A 17,311-nucleotide genomic window follows, 5' to 3' on the forward strand; every position below is an offset into this window, starting at 1 on the left:
ACTATTTTTGAAGAGGGCATCTGACAAATTAGATTGATTAGGAAAGTGACATTGTGAGCTTCATTGAATAAAGCAGGGGGTGTCAAATGTACGGCTCACATTAGAACACATTACATCTACAACTTTTCAATAAAAGTAACGGTTTGTGTTAACTTCGCCCACCAGAGGGCAAAGTGACAACCACTTAAATAATGTGAAACTGGCTGTTACTCAAGATTTGACGCCTGATATTGATACACGTGTAAAAGCAAAAGGATGGCAAGTTTCAAGAGCAAAGTAAGCCTACTTTATTTAAAATGCTGCCGTGCCACCTTTTGCACTGCGAATAATACAGATCTGTGTATATGTGAATAACTTCTGTAGAAATATTTGAAGATACAGGATATTGGAAAATGTCAGTCAACGGATTAAGTTGAAAGGTGGTCGGTTTGGCGGAAGCCTTTCATGTTTTTATTCATGTACTGCCACAACTTGTATGTATTTTGTTATGTCTACATTTACAAGGCAGGGTGACAAGTGCACACTTTTTTATATGATGTCAGTTGAAGTCAAAATTTCCAGATGGATGTGTACATTTACGTCGGTTTTAAATTAGTTCTAAATCTTAAGCAATCATTTAAATAAAGTACACACAATATATAAAGCCACTCTGATCTGTATGTTGCACATGTGTAAATGAAAACACCGGCTAATTTTTGTGAATAATTTTCAGATTACTCATATGATTTGCAACAAAGTAATAATCAATAAAAGTGAATAGTGACCAAATGTAGTAGTAAAAAAAAGTGGACCATTCTGGAATACAGTTTATCGCTAGTGTTACGTTCCAAAAAATACTTGCAATAAATGGAATTCGTGACGTAGTCAACCTTATTTTTTTCATATTTATTACAAATATTTTAAGGCTGTAAAACCCTCACCATACGCTTTATAGACTTTTCTCAAAGGGGCATTTACATTTTCTCATATTTCTCTCATGTTTAAATACTGTCAGTGTTCAAACCTTCATAAATAAATAAATAGACACTGTAAATGAATAAATACATAAATAAAAGCATGCAAAATTGCATTACATTTTTTTAGACTCAAAAAGTGAACAGCTTATTAGGATACTATTAGCGGTGTGGCCCACTTGAAATCAAATTGGGGTGCAGGTAGCCCCTGAATTCAAATGAGTTTGACACCCCTGGAATCAAGTTTTGCAGAGTGAAAGGTTGCAAAGGGAAGAAAATGTTCCAAAAACCTTCCATCGCAAGATTTATCTGTTGTTGTTGTTGTAATTATTATTATTATTATTATTATTATTATTATTATTATTATTATTATTATTATTATTATTATTATTATTATTATTATTAGCATTATTATTATTATTATTATTATTATTATTATTAATATTTTAGGTCATTAGTGACCCCCTAAAGCAGGGGTGTCCAAACTTTTTCATTTGAGGGCCACATCCAGAAAATCAGAAGGACGAGAGGGCCACATAATGTTATGAAGAGAAATTGTGTTTAGTCCTAAAAAATGTACAAATAATTTATTTGTGCTTTATTCTACAGTATATAAACCAATTTATTTGTAATATGGCAGTAGGGTTATTATAGTTTTGCAATTTTTCATTTTAGTTTTTATTTTGATTTGAGTTTTTTTTTTTTTAATTTAGTTAGTTTTAATTAGTTATCAGGGTGGTTCTGATAGTTTTGTTATTAGTTTTAGTTCTTTAATAAATACTTAGTTTTAGGTTAGTTAGTTTTATTTATTTATTTATTTATTTTTTAATGTGTATTACTTGTGCGCAGTATTTAAAAAACCATGGTCGCGGCGTCATTATTCCAGTTTATATCAAAATAAATCTACTAAAAATCACATTTAAAATCATCCCCAGTGGCTCATGCATTAAATTAATTACCAAAGACTAAAACAAAGGACATTTTTGCTGTAATTATAGTTTTCTTTTCTTTAAAAAAAAAAAAAAAAAAAATCATCTTCGTTTTTATTTTATTTTGTTAAGTTAATTGTTTTTTTTAATTTTTATTTTTTCGTTAATTTTAGTTAACTAAAATAACCTTTAATAGAGCCTTCTTACTTTGAACATCTCCAAACATTTTTGTTTTTATTTTTATTTTATTTGAACTGAGTCAAATGCCATTTTTAGAGCATATGTCGCGGGCCACTACAAAAACGGACGGTGGGCCACAAATGGCCCCCGGGCCGTAGTTTGGACACACCTGCCCTAAAGCCCCCCCCAAAAAAAGTAATGTCTTGTAAGCCCTGTTGTCTCTATTGCTTAGTTATATTGAACCCAATCATGAGAACAAACTGTAATCTGTGATTCGTTTCTCCTGTTGTAGTAAGCAAGATTTGAGATATCTTGTTGTGGAAGAATGCACTGTGCGTGCATGAAGTACTGACTTCATGATCATGTACTTTAGTGTAGAAAGTAGTATTAGGACTGTGAAATACAGAACAAAAACATGAAAAATGTAGTTGGTATTAAACCTAGCTGTATTATAATGTATACCAGCATTTGCCAAACTTGCCGATATCAGCCCTGATTTTATTGGGTTGCCGCTTGTCAGCAAAATGTTGCAAGCTATTTTATTGATCATCAAGAAGCAAAACAGTTTCTTGGCAACGGACTTGTTGATTTAGCCTATGCTTGCTTTAAAATGTTGTTTATCAGCAGTTCACAATATTTACGACAGGCCCTGCACCCCAAGAAAAGGTTTAATGTCAAGTTCTGCAGTTAAGAAAAAAAAAAAGGCAACAAGGTACTTGCGTATACAAAAAATACTAAACAAGCCAACCCAAGTTTAAATTGATAGACGGAACGAAAGCAGGGAAGTGGCTGAGGGAGCTGATTGGATGACAACAAGCACAGGTGGACATGATAAAACTTGATGAGACAGACAAACAGGGACAAGGAAAACATGACAACTAAAATGTTGTGTAAAAATCTATTTTGAGCTCCATTTGGTACATAGTTATCTCAAATCTGACATTTTCAAGTAGCAACCACAACTTCCAACAGGAACAAATGATAAACTACAGAACATTACTTGTTTTTACATCAAATTCAAGTCATAGCCTGATATCAGGCGCATTGGAACATTTTCTACGCTTCCTACCCGGTTATCCCCTTCAGCCATTGCGGCTATGTTAAGCTTTCAAATTAGGATAGAAAACCTGCCATGAAAAACTGCCGGCTCAGCATCAGACGTTTTTTTTTTTTTTTTAACTTATAAGTCCCCCTACAACTGCTTTGGTGTTAGAATTTTGACGACAAACATTGCATTAACTGTCTTCACTAAAAAAATAAAAATTAAAAAATTAAAAAAAAGTAACGTTTAATTCTTACCTTAAAGTGCAAGATGATATTTGGTCGCATCCCCATTCACCTTATTTGCTGTGATTGGTAGAATAGTATAAAAAGAAAAACTCTACTGTGATTGGCCAAATGTTTTTGGAGGGGAAAAACTTGCCAAGCTACTCAGCAGTGAAAAAGCCAAAAAAAAAATGAACTGTTGGTTATCATGAACATGTTGGAAATGTTGAGCAAATGCTGACTGAAACATCAAATTATTTAGGGGAGTAAGAATATTTTTATAGGGGGCTGAAACTCTCTCTAACTGAGAATTCACAAATTTGTTGACATTTAAAAAAAAAAAATTCTCCAGTATTTTAATTTAAAAATATTATTTCTTCAAATCTGTTTTATTATGATTCTTGCCCAAAGTTAGCCTGGATCCAGCTCACCCATGACCATAATAAAGATAATGGAAAAAAATGGAGGGATGGATGTTTTTTTTCTTATACACATTACATTCATACACTAGTTTTCTTGATTTAGGGTTAATAGTATTCAAATTAATGTAAATGGGGGTAGCTTGGAACCAAATAAACTTATCAACAAGTCATGTACTTTTAAAATGTTTTTTTTTTTCCCCTGGCATTTTTTACTGTTATTCTCTCAATTATAATGATCAAGAAATGGCAACACAAATCTTTTTTTGTTTTTTTTACAGCAAGGGTTTAAATATTTACTTCTACCATACCAAGCACCGTCATTTTATTCATTTACAGAATGAAATGTAGGCTACTGTTGACAATTCCGAGCTTAAAAGTCAAAATGGCGGTCAAATTGGTGAAAGGAAGCGCTCCGCTCATTGAAAAGCATTGGACTTTGAATCGTTGATTTGTGGGGATTATGTTGAGTTCAAATTGCGATTTGACTACTATAAAAATCTGCCTGGTATGTATGCTAGTCAAAACAATATAATACGCAGTTTGTTTACACCGTGTAAGCATTTGCATTGCGTTGCATCGCAGAAATATCAGAAATGCCCGGATGTAAGGAATTGTTACTAGAAACACCTCGGATTGATGAGAAATGATGATGTACTTTTTAAAAAAAAAAATGGATTATGTGACTGGATTGAAAGGTCCAGCGTGACTTCCTTGTTGATTTGTTTGATTAATAGCACAGCCAGTCATGTTGGAAGGGAGGGAACTTGTTCTCTGTGGCGCACAAGCCTCCAGAGTCCAACGCGCGCGCCTCCCGGTCCTTTTGGTCACTCTACTGTTGGTCCCTACCCATGACACAGACGCTCTTCTTGTACTTAAATGAACCCGCTACCGTTTCACATCACGTTGCGCCGTTTGGAGTGAGAGAGCAGTCGAGAAGAGTTTGTCGGCTGCGGGACGCGCGGCGCGCACTTGAACCAGCCGGCGAAAGGAGCGCAAGGAGAAGTCGCACCACCCCACCAAAAAAAAAAAAAAGATGAATGACACGGACATTTTCTGCCAGAACAACTCAAGCGAGCCGTCATGTGGAAACGCAACCGCTTCGCCCCTGAGCTTCATCGACATCACCACTTTCATGCACATTTTCCCCTCCATTTATGGCATCTTGTGCTCTGTTGGAGTTCTGGCCAACGGCTTGGTCATTTACGCGGTGGCTGCGTGCAAGAAGAAAATGGTGTCGGACATCTACGTGCTCAACCTGGCCATAGCGGACATGCTTTTCCTGCTGGTCATGCCCTTCAATATTCATCAGCTGGTCAGAGACAGGCAGTGGGTCTTCGGGAACTTTATGTGCAAGGCGGTGGTGGTGGTGGATGTCAGCAACCAGTTCACCACTGTGGGAATAGTGACCGTGCTCTGTATTGATCGGTAAGTCCAAATAATAATAATAATAATAATAATAATAATAATAATAATAATAATAATAGTTGACTGGAGATATTATTGCCACCACCATCATAAACATTTATTTAACAGACAATGTTTAAAGTCAAATAAAATAAAACTATAACATAGTAGCTTACTTTGAGGTTACAGTTACTTAATTTTCTTTATACAACTTACTTAGCCATATTTTTTGCAAACAAAGAGCACAGATGTAGCCTTTTTTTTTTTTGCCAAATGTTGCTATATGCTCCTTGCCAAGTTCTATGGTCATTATCACATTCACCCGTTGCCATACTCTGATGTGGAAGGGGAAAGGAAGAAAGATGGGCGTCCACTTCACAAAAACCAACAGCTGGTCAATATGACGAACTATAGGCAAAACAGTTACAAATATTTCAAGAAAAAAAGGTTGAAAAAATAAAAAGTAAATAGCATTAATGCAATATGTATTTTTTATTTAAAAAAAAAAATGAGGCATATCTTGGCATATAAATTGTGACGTCCTAATTTTTTTATATTACAAAATGACCCCAAAAAATGTGATATGTTGTCACATTCAGGTTGTTAAATTTTTTAAAAAATATAAAAAGTGCAATGTGTTTTTTTTCTTGATTTTTTTTTAATGTGGGCCACATTTTGTCTCATTATACAACATGTGGTGAACCAATTTAAAAAAAAAAAAAAATGAAAAAATAAAGGACACAGCAGTCCACACATGTAATCAATACTCAATTTATGGAGGAAAAAAGCATGATACAACAATCTAGCAAATGATTTATTTTTTTAATGTATTTTTTATTTTTTTTTTTTAATTATATCTAACCACTGCCCGAATTGACTTTTGAACAGTTTAGGGTGTAGTCTGCCTTTCACGCAGTCAGCTGGGGTCATCTGATGGTTGCCACAGGAGATGCAGTACACAAAACGGATCAAGGTCATTTTCATATTTGATCAATAAAACTTGTTTAAAAAAAAATAATCACATATGTATCAGAAAATGCCTGTAATGCTAACATAGCCACATTTAAAATTCCATTTTAGTGCCAGTTATGAATATGAGATTGCACCGTTGTGGGAGTGAACACAGGCAGAAGCATAACAGCCTCGCTGGAGGTCCTGCGGGAGGTCGGTGTGCGCAAAGTACGTTTATATGAGGAAATTTAATAAGATCTCAACTTGCGAATGGTGTAAAGTTGGCTGATGCAAAGTGGGCACTTGGAGACCCTCGATCGTGCATCTGTGACAACAACCTCCATCAACCGCCTCCTAAGGAATCACGCTGTAGTTATAACACTAATAATCATGTGTGATAATGGCAATGTTCCCAGTGTGATTTGTAATCATCTGTGACATTTAAATTGCCTCTTTAAATGCACAGCATGATCTTAGATATCATCATTTTTCAGCGTTATTATACAGTACACAGTTCACATATTTGAATCAGATGCATAATTCATGCCATTATGCACCACCAGAATGTTTCTTTGTAAGTTATTATTAACAAGAAATTCCCTCAGAAATCTTTTGTGATGCTAATGTTAATGCACAGTACAGCTTATCAAAGCATTTCAACACCACATTCAGACGCCTTGAAAAATATGTATGGAAATAGTTCATAACGTGGCAGACAAAATGTTGGGGAAGATTGAAAAAAAAGAGTATAAAAAGCTTATTGTACATTTGGAACAGGCATAAAATGTGTTAACTGCGGAAAATATTAGATGAAGTCCAATGAAATGTTTTATTGACCAACTGCCCTAATATAAACTTACAGAACTTACTAAGTTTCCTATGGCCACCCTGTGCACACATATCTGCACAGCAATTATCAAATAACTCGGTGGCGAGGTGATGAAGTGCTCACTCCACGAGGGAAAATATAATCCTGCTGTCTCTGCGGGAGCTCGCATTTGCTTCACGGTTCGCACTTGCTCCATTAGACTCTGCAAGCCCGCACCCCCACCCAGTTCTGCTCTGCGTCATCATGTCAATGATATCCGTGTTTACTATTGGCCCACGACTACCTTCATAAATCAGTTACATTACAGACGTTATTAATTGTTTTAAATTGTGACAAAAAAAAACAACTTTGTATCCTTAACTCATTTGCTCCCAACAACGTGTAAATACGTTTTTAAGTGTCCCAAAGACGTATTTATACGTTTGTTTGTTTTTTTTTGTTTTTTTTAATGCTAGAGCATACAGAAGGCTTTGATACAGCCTCTCAACTGTAAAGAACGGTTGCAGAAATGGTAGTCATTACACAAACGACCAGCAGGTGGCAGCAGAGCAAAGGCGATCAACCAGGGCCATGTAGAAAAAAAGCTAAATTACTTACAATTTTAAATAGATTTGTGAAAACTGATTAAACTTAGCTCTCTTCTAATGCAAATTGCTGCAAAACTGAAACAGATAAACATACTTTTTTTTCCTGATGAAAGAAGAGACTTTAATCTTTATTTTGGTAGGTTCCATGCTTTTATAGCAATAGAACACAATATTCTGTGGGCCTTGCAAAATCAGTCAAAATCCAGTAAAACAGCCTGGAGCGAACGGGATTGCTTATGTGAAAATGGCTGGGAGTGAATGAGTTAAAGTCTGCAGATTGACATTCTAAAAGCTTCTATTTCTTGCCCTGATTAAATTGTTTGTTGTTTTGGCAGTGTGATATCTTACATGATGAAATGGTTCCCAAAAAGTTTGCCTGCATCATTTCTTTCTGTAGATTCCCTCATTTATTATGCCATCATGTGATACATCAATGAAGATTAATGAGCCCATCTAAGAAGGCACCATGAATTCATGTGATTCCTTAAACTGCGTTTCACAAATGACTATGTTGGGGATTATCAGTAGGTCTTGTCTTTCTTGAAACTTCAGCCATCCAAGTTCAGCTTTGGCTTTTTTTTTCTTTCTGTACTTTCATGAAAAATTCTATCCTTGATTTCCTGTTCTTTTGGCAAATGACGGTTTCTATCTTCTAGTGAAGCATCAGCATTTTTTTCATATCCACGACCTTTACTCTTGCTCTCTGGGGGTTGTTGCTAATGTACGCTCTCACTGTGTATTCAGAGCACCAGTGGTTACATTTTCCATCAGGGAATTCCAAATGCTCATATTGGCGATGGTTAATGTTTGGGGGGGGGGGAGTACAGGTAGATTATCTAGCTTATCTCAGCTTCACAAATGCTTGTTTCTCACCCATAGGCAGACATTTTGTGTAGTTTAAAAAAAACAATAACTATTTTTTTGAAAATTGAATTTAAATAACATTTGTACACCGCTCTGCTATGTTGCAATATGTTCCATTTTTGGTTGTGAGGTCGTCACTGGCGCATTCCTGAAAGGAAAAGGAAAACACACTTGTGGGGTTCATCGTTGAGATGCTCACTGAGCCTGAGTTTGGTGAAGTCATGCACGAAATCAGTTTGAACTCTTTCTGAGAGGCTTTTAGAGGGGTATCACTCCCATTTATTTATTTATTTATTTATTTTGCTGGAAAAGGGACATTAGGGTGTTGAACTGTGCATGACATTTGAGGTTAGGGGAGGAGCCTATTGGATATTTGCTCGGCCATTCATGAGCCTTTTAGCAACATTGCTCAGTGACACAAATGTTACAGGTCCAGTGCATACAGTAGCTCATCCTTAGCGCTATGAAATGTGCACATCAATAATACTGGACCATGTATCACATGTGCAGTTAATGATTATTAGTGTCTCCTTGTTTTTTTTTTGGGAGACATGCATGTATGTTTTTAATGTTCAATTACACAGATGGCCGGGTTAGTGTTCGCACGACATGGTCAAGATTGTGTTTTAAAAATCTTAGTAATTAGACGCCCCTTTAATAAAAGAGGATGCAGCCTCCCTCGCCAGAGCTCTGCTGAGAGCATTTTCAGGTAACATACTAGCCATCAAACATGCTGAATGTACCGTACAGTTCTGTACGGTAATGTATGAAAGTGTAAATAATTCAATAGCAAGTGTTGATACTGTATTAATAAGCAAGTGTCGATACTGTATTAATAGCTAATAATAACAACAACAACAACAACAATAATAATAGTTTTTTTAATACATTTTTTTCCTTGTCAATTAATATGAATGAGCTTTTAGGGTTCATTTAAAAAATTTAAATCTATTCATTTTTGCATTACTGTACGGTACGTCCATGCATAAGAAGGACGCTCAAACAGTCGTTTGAGAATTGTAGTTTATTTTTACTTCATTACAAAGTAATTTTAGTGACCTTTTTATATGTTGCACATGACAAATACTACATATAAAAATACTAAAACAAAAAAAAAAAGAAAAAAAAAAAGGAAAATATACACAAATCAAAACAAACAGATTTCTCTACAGACTAAGTAAAAGTACCTGAATTTTAAAAAAAAATAACAGAACAAAACTAACTACAAGAAAAAAATTCCAAACTATTATAACCTTGTAACATACTGTGATGTGCTGAATGTTCCTTACAAGAAGCAACAAGTGAGCTATTGTGTCTTTACGGCTCTGAGCTGTTATTTTAATTAACTTGTTGCACCCTGTCACGTCTATTAATTGGATAGAAGGTCATTTTTTTCGGCTTAAGCTGAAGTGTCACAGACATTTGTAAATGGATTTGACTGTTCAAAGTAGGAATGGGCATTTGACTAATTTTCCTTGACAAACCATGGGGGAAAAACTCTATCAAAATATGTCTGTGTTGTTATTTTTTAATACGTTTCCTAATGTGACGGGAGAATGTCAAGTGTCGGATGTCCAACTGAGAAAAATAATGCTGCCGAAGGAGTTGTACAATGGTTCGGCTGCAATCTTCTATTTGGCTTGACACCAAACTAGTCGCAACAAGCAACACACTACATTTTGCCAATTGCTTCAAGACCAGATTAATAAGTAATTAATGCCACATAATCAATATAATGCTTCTTGATCAATTAAACGATCACTAGGTTATTGTGCCTACGCCTTGACACTTGCCTTTACTAAAGTAGGATGTTCTTGTTCAATTTATTTATTCAAGCTGAAAGCAAGCATAAAAACACATTTAAAAAAATGCCATTGTCATCATATGTCCTTGGCCGCAATAACAACAATACAATACAATCACAATTCAACATTTTTCCATTCCTACTACATATGCTTTGATGTTTGAAGCAGTTATAGATGAAAGAGGACAGATAGCAAGCATGATGTGAGTTTGACCTTCATTCCTCAAAGTAATTATTTTCAGGTTTAACACAAAAATTGAAGAGGATATATAACAAACTACTTCTACACTTTTGAATATTCTATCTATCTAGATCGCTATCTATCTAACCAGCTAACTTGGTATCTCGCTAGCTAGCAAGATAGCTAGCCAGCTAACTAGTTATCTCATCTCGCTTGCTAGCAAAATACATCTATCTATCTATCTATCTATCTATCTATCTATCTATCTATCTATCCATCCATCCATCCATCCATCCATCCATCCATCCATCCATCCATCCGTCCATCCATCCATCCATCCATCCATCCATCCATCTATCCATCTATGGCGAGTTGTTGCATAAATGAATGGTGAGCAGTATAAAAGATGATCTGAATCACCGTTTTCCGCAATAAAGCCGAACAAGTCTGTTTGAGAAAGTGCTCCTCCTCCATTACTCCGTGATCTCTGGTCCCTCACATATTCACCGTCACAATACAATACAGTCCCATGGTGCTATGAGCCTTCTTAATGGCTTTGTTGATTTTACATCCTTGGCACCGACGCTGCTCCCCAAGCAGACAACAGCAAAGTAGATTGCTTTTTCAACTACAGACTGGTAGAAGATCTCCAACATCTTGCTGCACATATTAAGGATCTGAGCTGATATTCCGTTCCGATCAGTGATGGTAAAACAGCTACAAGACTGTCGTCCCGAGTACCGATACCTGGTTTCGACGCTCATATGAAAAACGAACTGCACTGATTTAGTGGCATATCAGTCGACTAACTAGGACTGCACTCACTGTCCATCCATCATGCTAACAGTATAATGCATGAACCAGAAGAGCCTTATTGGTGAACAGACTGCTCCGCATTAACTACAATTGATCTGAATGTCCTTTGGGCAATTCCGAAAATGCCACTGTGTTCTTTGAAGTGCAGCGCTCATATCCACAGCTACACAGCAAGTTAGTCAGAAAAACACACCAGTATTTTTTACTATGTGGGAATTCAGCACCATTCAGGTTTGAGTGCCCTTTTCTGTATTTACGTTTATTCCTTCACTGGCAAAATGATATGCTGAGACTGAAAGTACATTACATAAGCGGAACATAAGATTTGATTCTTAGCGATCAGGGATTAAAGTAATGACGCTCATTGGTAGTCTGGCAGTATTCCTCTTATCACCTGCGTTTCATGAAACGCAAAAAGAAAAATTTACTTAAATTTATCTGTAAGATTTAGAAAAATAAGAAAATAATACTATTCCCATATCAACAACAGATGTCTTGAAAATAGTATTTTTTTATACAAAAAACAAGTTATATTGAGTTTTTCCCAGCTGTCATAAATAGAACTATTTTCTTAAAATACATATGTATTTTTTTACTCTTGGATAACTTTGCCTGAGTGTCAAGCAGGGAAGTAACAGGTCACATTTTTATTGTCTTTGGTGCTTTATAAATAAAGTTGAGTTGACCCAGGCCAGGATTGAACCCACAACCTCTAAGTTTGAGGGCAGACACTGTACCACTACACCAGTGAACTTGGATTTCAGAATATTGGAAAAATGAGGTTAATAAATATAACAAAACTTGCACTGTTCATACTTGTAATTTTCCATTATCTTATTTCTAGATTATGCAATATCTTAAAATGAGAAAATTAATCTTATGAGTTCAGGGACTTTGATGTTGGTTAGTTGTCATCTTAAAATGTGGAAAATGCTTGTTTTAAGCCACACGGTACTTAAAACTGGCTTTTAACACTCAAGGCTAAGACTGCTTGATCAAATAAGATAATTAAGTAAAAAGTATCTAAAAATAAGCAGAATGATCCTCTCTGACAATTTCATTTTATGTGAAAAGAACTTGTCAAAGCAAAATAAGCAAATTTAGATTAAATTTAAGAAATTATATCTTAGTTAAGATTTTGGTTTTTGCAGTGAGATGTGGTACGCCTCTAAATTAATGACTTTTTTTCCCCACAGGTACATTGCCATCGTTCACCCCACTTCAGAGCGGAGGACCATTCAGTGGACCATCATGATCAACGTGCTGGTGTGGATCGGCAGCTACCTCCTCACCGTGCCGGTCATGATGTACGCCAAAGTTGTACGCAGACATCATTTGGAGGTGTGCATGATGTATCTCGACGGACCCGAGGACATGTACTGGTACACCCTCTACCAGTCCATCCTGGGCTTCATCATCCCCCTCATCATCATCAGCACCTTTTACTCGCTCACGCTCTACCACGTGTTTAGCTCCATCCGCCGGGTCAAACGCAAGCAGACCGTGTGGGCTAAGAGGGCCACCAAGATGGTGCTGATGGTGATCGCTCTGTTCCTGATCTGCTGGTCGCCCTACCACGTCATCCAGGTGATCAACCTGAGCAACAACTCCCCGACTATCGCCTTCATCTACGCCTACAACATCAGTATCTGCCTCAGCTACTCCCATAGCTGCATCAACCCGCTTATGTTGCTCATCTTCGCCCAAAATTACCGTGAACGGCTTTGTCGCAGAAACATGCTGAACAGTTCCCAACACTCTTCTAAGATGACTGTGGTCAAAACCGAGGGTTCCAGTCTGGCCACTGACCCCGGTTATCGTTGTACCGCTATTTAGTAAGAAAACATTTGCGGGAGAGAAGGATGGACATGTTGCTGTTTGTTTCAAATGGACAAGATAATGTTGCTGGTGAAATCTGTACAAATAGAGACCATACTGAGAGGGTGTCGTGTTCGGCAAAAGAGGTGATTCACATTTGTGTCTTTATGGAGGGAATGTTAGCACTGGTTTCCAAGAATACAAATGATGGAAGAAGGGATGCTGAGGTACGGCTCAAGTGTGACTCTTCGGGGATGTCATAATTAAAGAAATGCAGTTACATTATGTCTGATTAAAAAAATGTAGGAAATCTGCATGGACAACATCCACTTGCGCAAATATTGAATCAATTTAGCTGTTAGCTAGTTGTTTTGATGATTATATCATGTAACTATAAATAAAGATAGGTGAGTTAGGCTTGCTTTAAGTGAGCAGGCGAACGTTCACATTTATTTTCCTTCGCTTTTTTTGGACCAACCACATGTCCCACTGGACAGTGGACAAGTAGCGATAAGAAACAAAAAGGAGCAATCACTTATGTTAATGCTAACATATCATATGAATCACTATGACAACTGTGTGGCTGACATACACATGGCAAAATAAAAAATAAAACATAAAAAAAAATGGGACGCCAGGATGGGAACTGCGTAATATCGGGCCACAAACAATGACGTTAGCAAAATCCGCCAGGATGCGGGACCCAAGGCTCAAAACGTCTGGTCACCCGAGGCACCTAGCTAATGTGTACTAAGGTCACAGAAGGTTGGTGAAATTACTCAACCAAGTAATATATTGTCAGCTCTTTCGGTTGATTTGTGTTTTGAGAGAGTGGTTCAGATTTTAGTTACTATTGCGATGTCGCAGCCAAGGCTAATTTACCTGGGCAAAGATTTGCCATTAGCTTAGCACTAGTGCTAGTCTAGCACATCAAAGACAACAGCAACACAGAGCTTTATTGTTGCTATCAGTGTCATCTTCCGATAAGTGTCACAAAAACACTATCTAATATGTGACATTGTAGCAGTTAGTGTCGCCATAAAAACCTGTAAGAACTTTCATGCCAACATACAGAAACAACCGCAATGTGACAAAGTTCAAAAAGACTCTCAAAATCATTGGGAAGTCTCTTCTGTTTCTGATTCGATATACTGTACTGTACATATTTGGCTAATAAAGATATTACTGTCTCCAGTTGACTAATTTCATTAATAGGCTAAATCAATTTGGTCTTCTTTCCAATAAAATGTATTTTTGTTTTTATTCTATGAAAGCTAAGCTAAAACAGTCCACTTCCTGTAAATAGAACCTCTTCGGCCACTTTGAATGCTAAACCTTTTCCTATTGGGATTTTTCTATTATTTTAAACATTTAAAATGTTAAAGGCTTTTTTTTTTATGTTTGTTTCTGGAATGGCATGATGGGCTGGCACACGCTCTCACATGATATATTGCTCACAGGCTGCATACTACCCCTTCTCAACAGCATGTACGACTATGAATATGAATCATTGTGAAAGGGATTTTTATTTTTTTTTTTATCACTCTGGGATCAGGAAAATTGATAAAAGATCTGGTTCCAAGCTTAATGGGCAAGACAAAGAATGTTAAACAACCAATTTCAACAACTGAGTTCTCATGACTCTTTTAGGACAAGATTCCTCATGACTGCATTCACTCGTGCTGATGTGAAATGTCTGTTGCGCCGACTAGACTTTAGAAAAAAAAAAAAAAGGATTGTCGCACTAATTTGCTCGCACTGTATTACTGGAGAAATATCACAACAACCGCTTCGCGTTTGTTTGAGATTGTGATCATGATCCAACGCAGCATGAAATCTCTGTTGCAAAACAGTGACATTCATAAGCTAATGATACTAGCTTAGATTAATACAGCAACTTTCAATGGGTCTTAACAAGGAGGAGTTGCTAGTTTAGACCACAAACTGATAGCCGTTGAACGTGACAAACAGCAGTGTAATGGTAGATTTCATGAAAGGTCAGACACATGTGAGGCTTCTTGTGTGGTTAACGACAGAGAAAGCAGAATGGCAAACGTCCCAAGATGATACAGAGAAAGGTCCTGATTGGTATTGTCTTTTGTGTAAGCTAACAGCTGATCTGCTAGCTACCTACTGTTAAGATGAAGAAGAGTCATTAGTAATGTAAAAAATTATATCACTTAATCAAAAACATATATGGCTAAATAGTAAAGTAGCACTTAATGTGGATTTTTAAAATTTATTTTCAACTGAAAATAAACTTAACTAATTTGAAATGTCATGTAGATGATGCTATTTATTGTGGTGATCCTATATTACCGTACTTTGAGTGAAAGACGGCCCACTCAGGAACCCCATTAGGGCTTTAGCTATTGAAGTGTCATTTCTTTGACAAAGGGCCACAGGAATACTAAAATGGTGAAAGGCTTCATCAGTGGTATGCAAATTTCTCCACTGAACATTCAAGCCATGCCAATTGGGAAAAACTGTATCATAGATTATTATTATTATTGTGTGTGTTTAAAATGGCAGTGGAAGAAATAAATGATACAGTTGCGCAAATAAATCACAAAAATACAGTCCAAGCTGAATTCCATTTGAATTTTTGGTGTCTGAATGATGATCATAAGCAACATGAGCATAGACTTGAAGGCTCCGGATCACCACAGGAGAGTATTTTATTGTGGCGGCTTCTCAGTGGAGGGTTTTGAGGCTAGCGGAAAGGGAATTGTTATTACGTATCTTGTTGTCAAAAGTTGTCGTACGTGATTGTTAGAGTTATCGTTGTTTGGTTCAATGCAGGTATTGTGCAAAAAAAAAAAAAAAGAGAGAGAGAGATGATGTAGCTTAAAACTAAATTGCGGTTGCTACAATCAATATGCAATATATATCATAACATTCATTACTGACATGCGAGATTGCGGTCACCATGTTTATGTGGTGTTTGGCGTGCTTGTAATCCTGAGATCCAACCAAATTGTTGTCGTAGTCACATGTGTTGACTTCAAGCTAAACAGCAAAGGCTCCTGAATCTACGCATTGTTTGTGAACATGCAGAAGGAAGGAAGACGCTCAGTATAATTTGCGGTGTGTGCTGACAAAATGCAGCTTTGACTAAGATGTCACGTGAACATTGTTGTTTTTTCAGTGGTCTCACTTAGCCATGATGCAATTGTAAAAATCTCTTCACAAACTAATTGATGTACTCTTGATTGCCATCACCATTGACACGTTTGTGAGAACCGTATTTTAAGTTTTTGTCAAATGCTGCGTTGAGAGAGAAGGGTAAGATGTATTTGATATTGTTTTATTGTTCACATGTGCTTAATGTTGTACAAAACCATCATTTGTCAAGTGAATTGAATAATTTGGACTCAGACACAACACATTTGACACATTTTCTTTTCCACAAAGACAACTGGCGTTAATGTTGGTTGATGTTTTACATTAAGCTGATCCCTTCTTCTTAAGAAAGAAAATATTTAGTACATAGGTCCAAGGTCTTAAGTGATACATTGTGTTTGTATCTATGTATGTGCTGCTGAAGCAGTTATATGTTGTTACAGTCACATAGTGAAACAATCGGTGCATATAGAAAGAATATCTGATGCTCTAATGACAATATTTCACTATTACAGTCGGCTCTGTATTGTTTATTGTTGCACTGAATTAAAAGTCGCTTTCATCCGACACGGGTTGACTCTTTTTTTGACTTTGAGCCAGATTTGCCTGTTTGTCTGCAAATATTGTGTAGATAGCTGATTTCACACAGGGTAGATTATAATGTAAATAATATGTTATCAGCAAATAATCTCACTCTACTTTTCAACCGAAAAACATTTACTCCCGAATTGGAGGACAATATAAGCATCAATAGCTTTAAAAAAAAAATGTTATAATTTTCTCTTTTTTTTGTCAAGGAAAAACAGGAAATAAACCATCTGAATTTAAACATACCAACCATAAATTTCCTTGCCTTGCCTTTCAAAGAACTGAATAAAATCAAGACATGTTGTCAAACGTGACTTTTGGACTTTAATACCAATTATCAGACCCCGCCAACAAATATCAAAATCATGGGCAAATCTGAGGACTTTTAAGAATAGTACTAATTTGGTCAAGGTCAGCTCAACTAATTATTAGGACAAAACACACATCCACACATGAAATACAAACATACATATGTACATTCATACAGCGCCACAAGTTAGACCTGCATTTTGCGAGTCTTAAATATAGGCTACTTTTTTCGTCAACAAATTGCGATATGTGCCGGGGGCCCGGCAGACATGTCGGCTAGAACACTC

The 17,311-nt window shown here is 36.4% G+C and overlaps 1 protein-coding gene across 1 annotated transcript; it reads left to right on the forward strand.

Annotated features, from left to right (window-relative positions):
• Positions 1 to 4,549: 4,549 nt before the first annotated feature.
• mchr2b (melanin concentrating hormone receptor 2b) lies at positions 4,550 to 16,694 on the forward strand. The gene is made up of 2 exons (XM_077532949.1): positions 4,550 to 5,175; positions 12,383 to 16,694. Exons 1-2 carry the CDS (start codon positions 4,784 to 4,786, stop codon positions 13,020 to 13,022), a joined length of 1,032 nt encoding a protein of 343 aa, XP_077389075.1. The 5' UTR covers positions 4,550 to 4,783; the 3' UTR covers positions 13,023 to 16,694.
• Positions 16,695 to 17,311: the final 617 nt, after the last annotated feature.

This window comes from Festucalex cinctus, chromosome 9 (assembly GCF_051991245.1).
Source record: "Festucalex cinctus isolate MCC-2025b chromosome 9, RoL_Fcin_1.0, whole genome shotgun sequence".
In the NCBI taxonomy this organism is placed as follows: domain Eukaryota; kingdom Metazoa; phylum Chordata; class Actinopteri; order Syngnathiformes; family Syngnathidae; genus Festucalex; species Festucalex cinctus.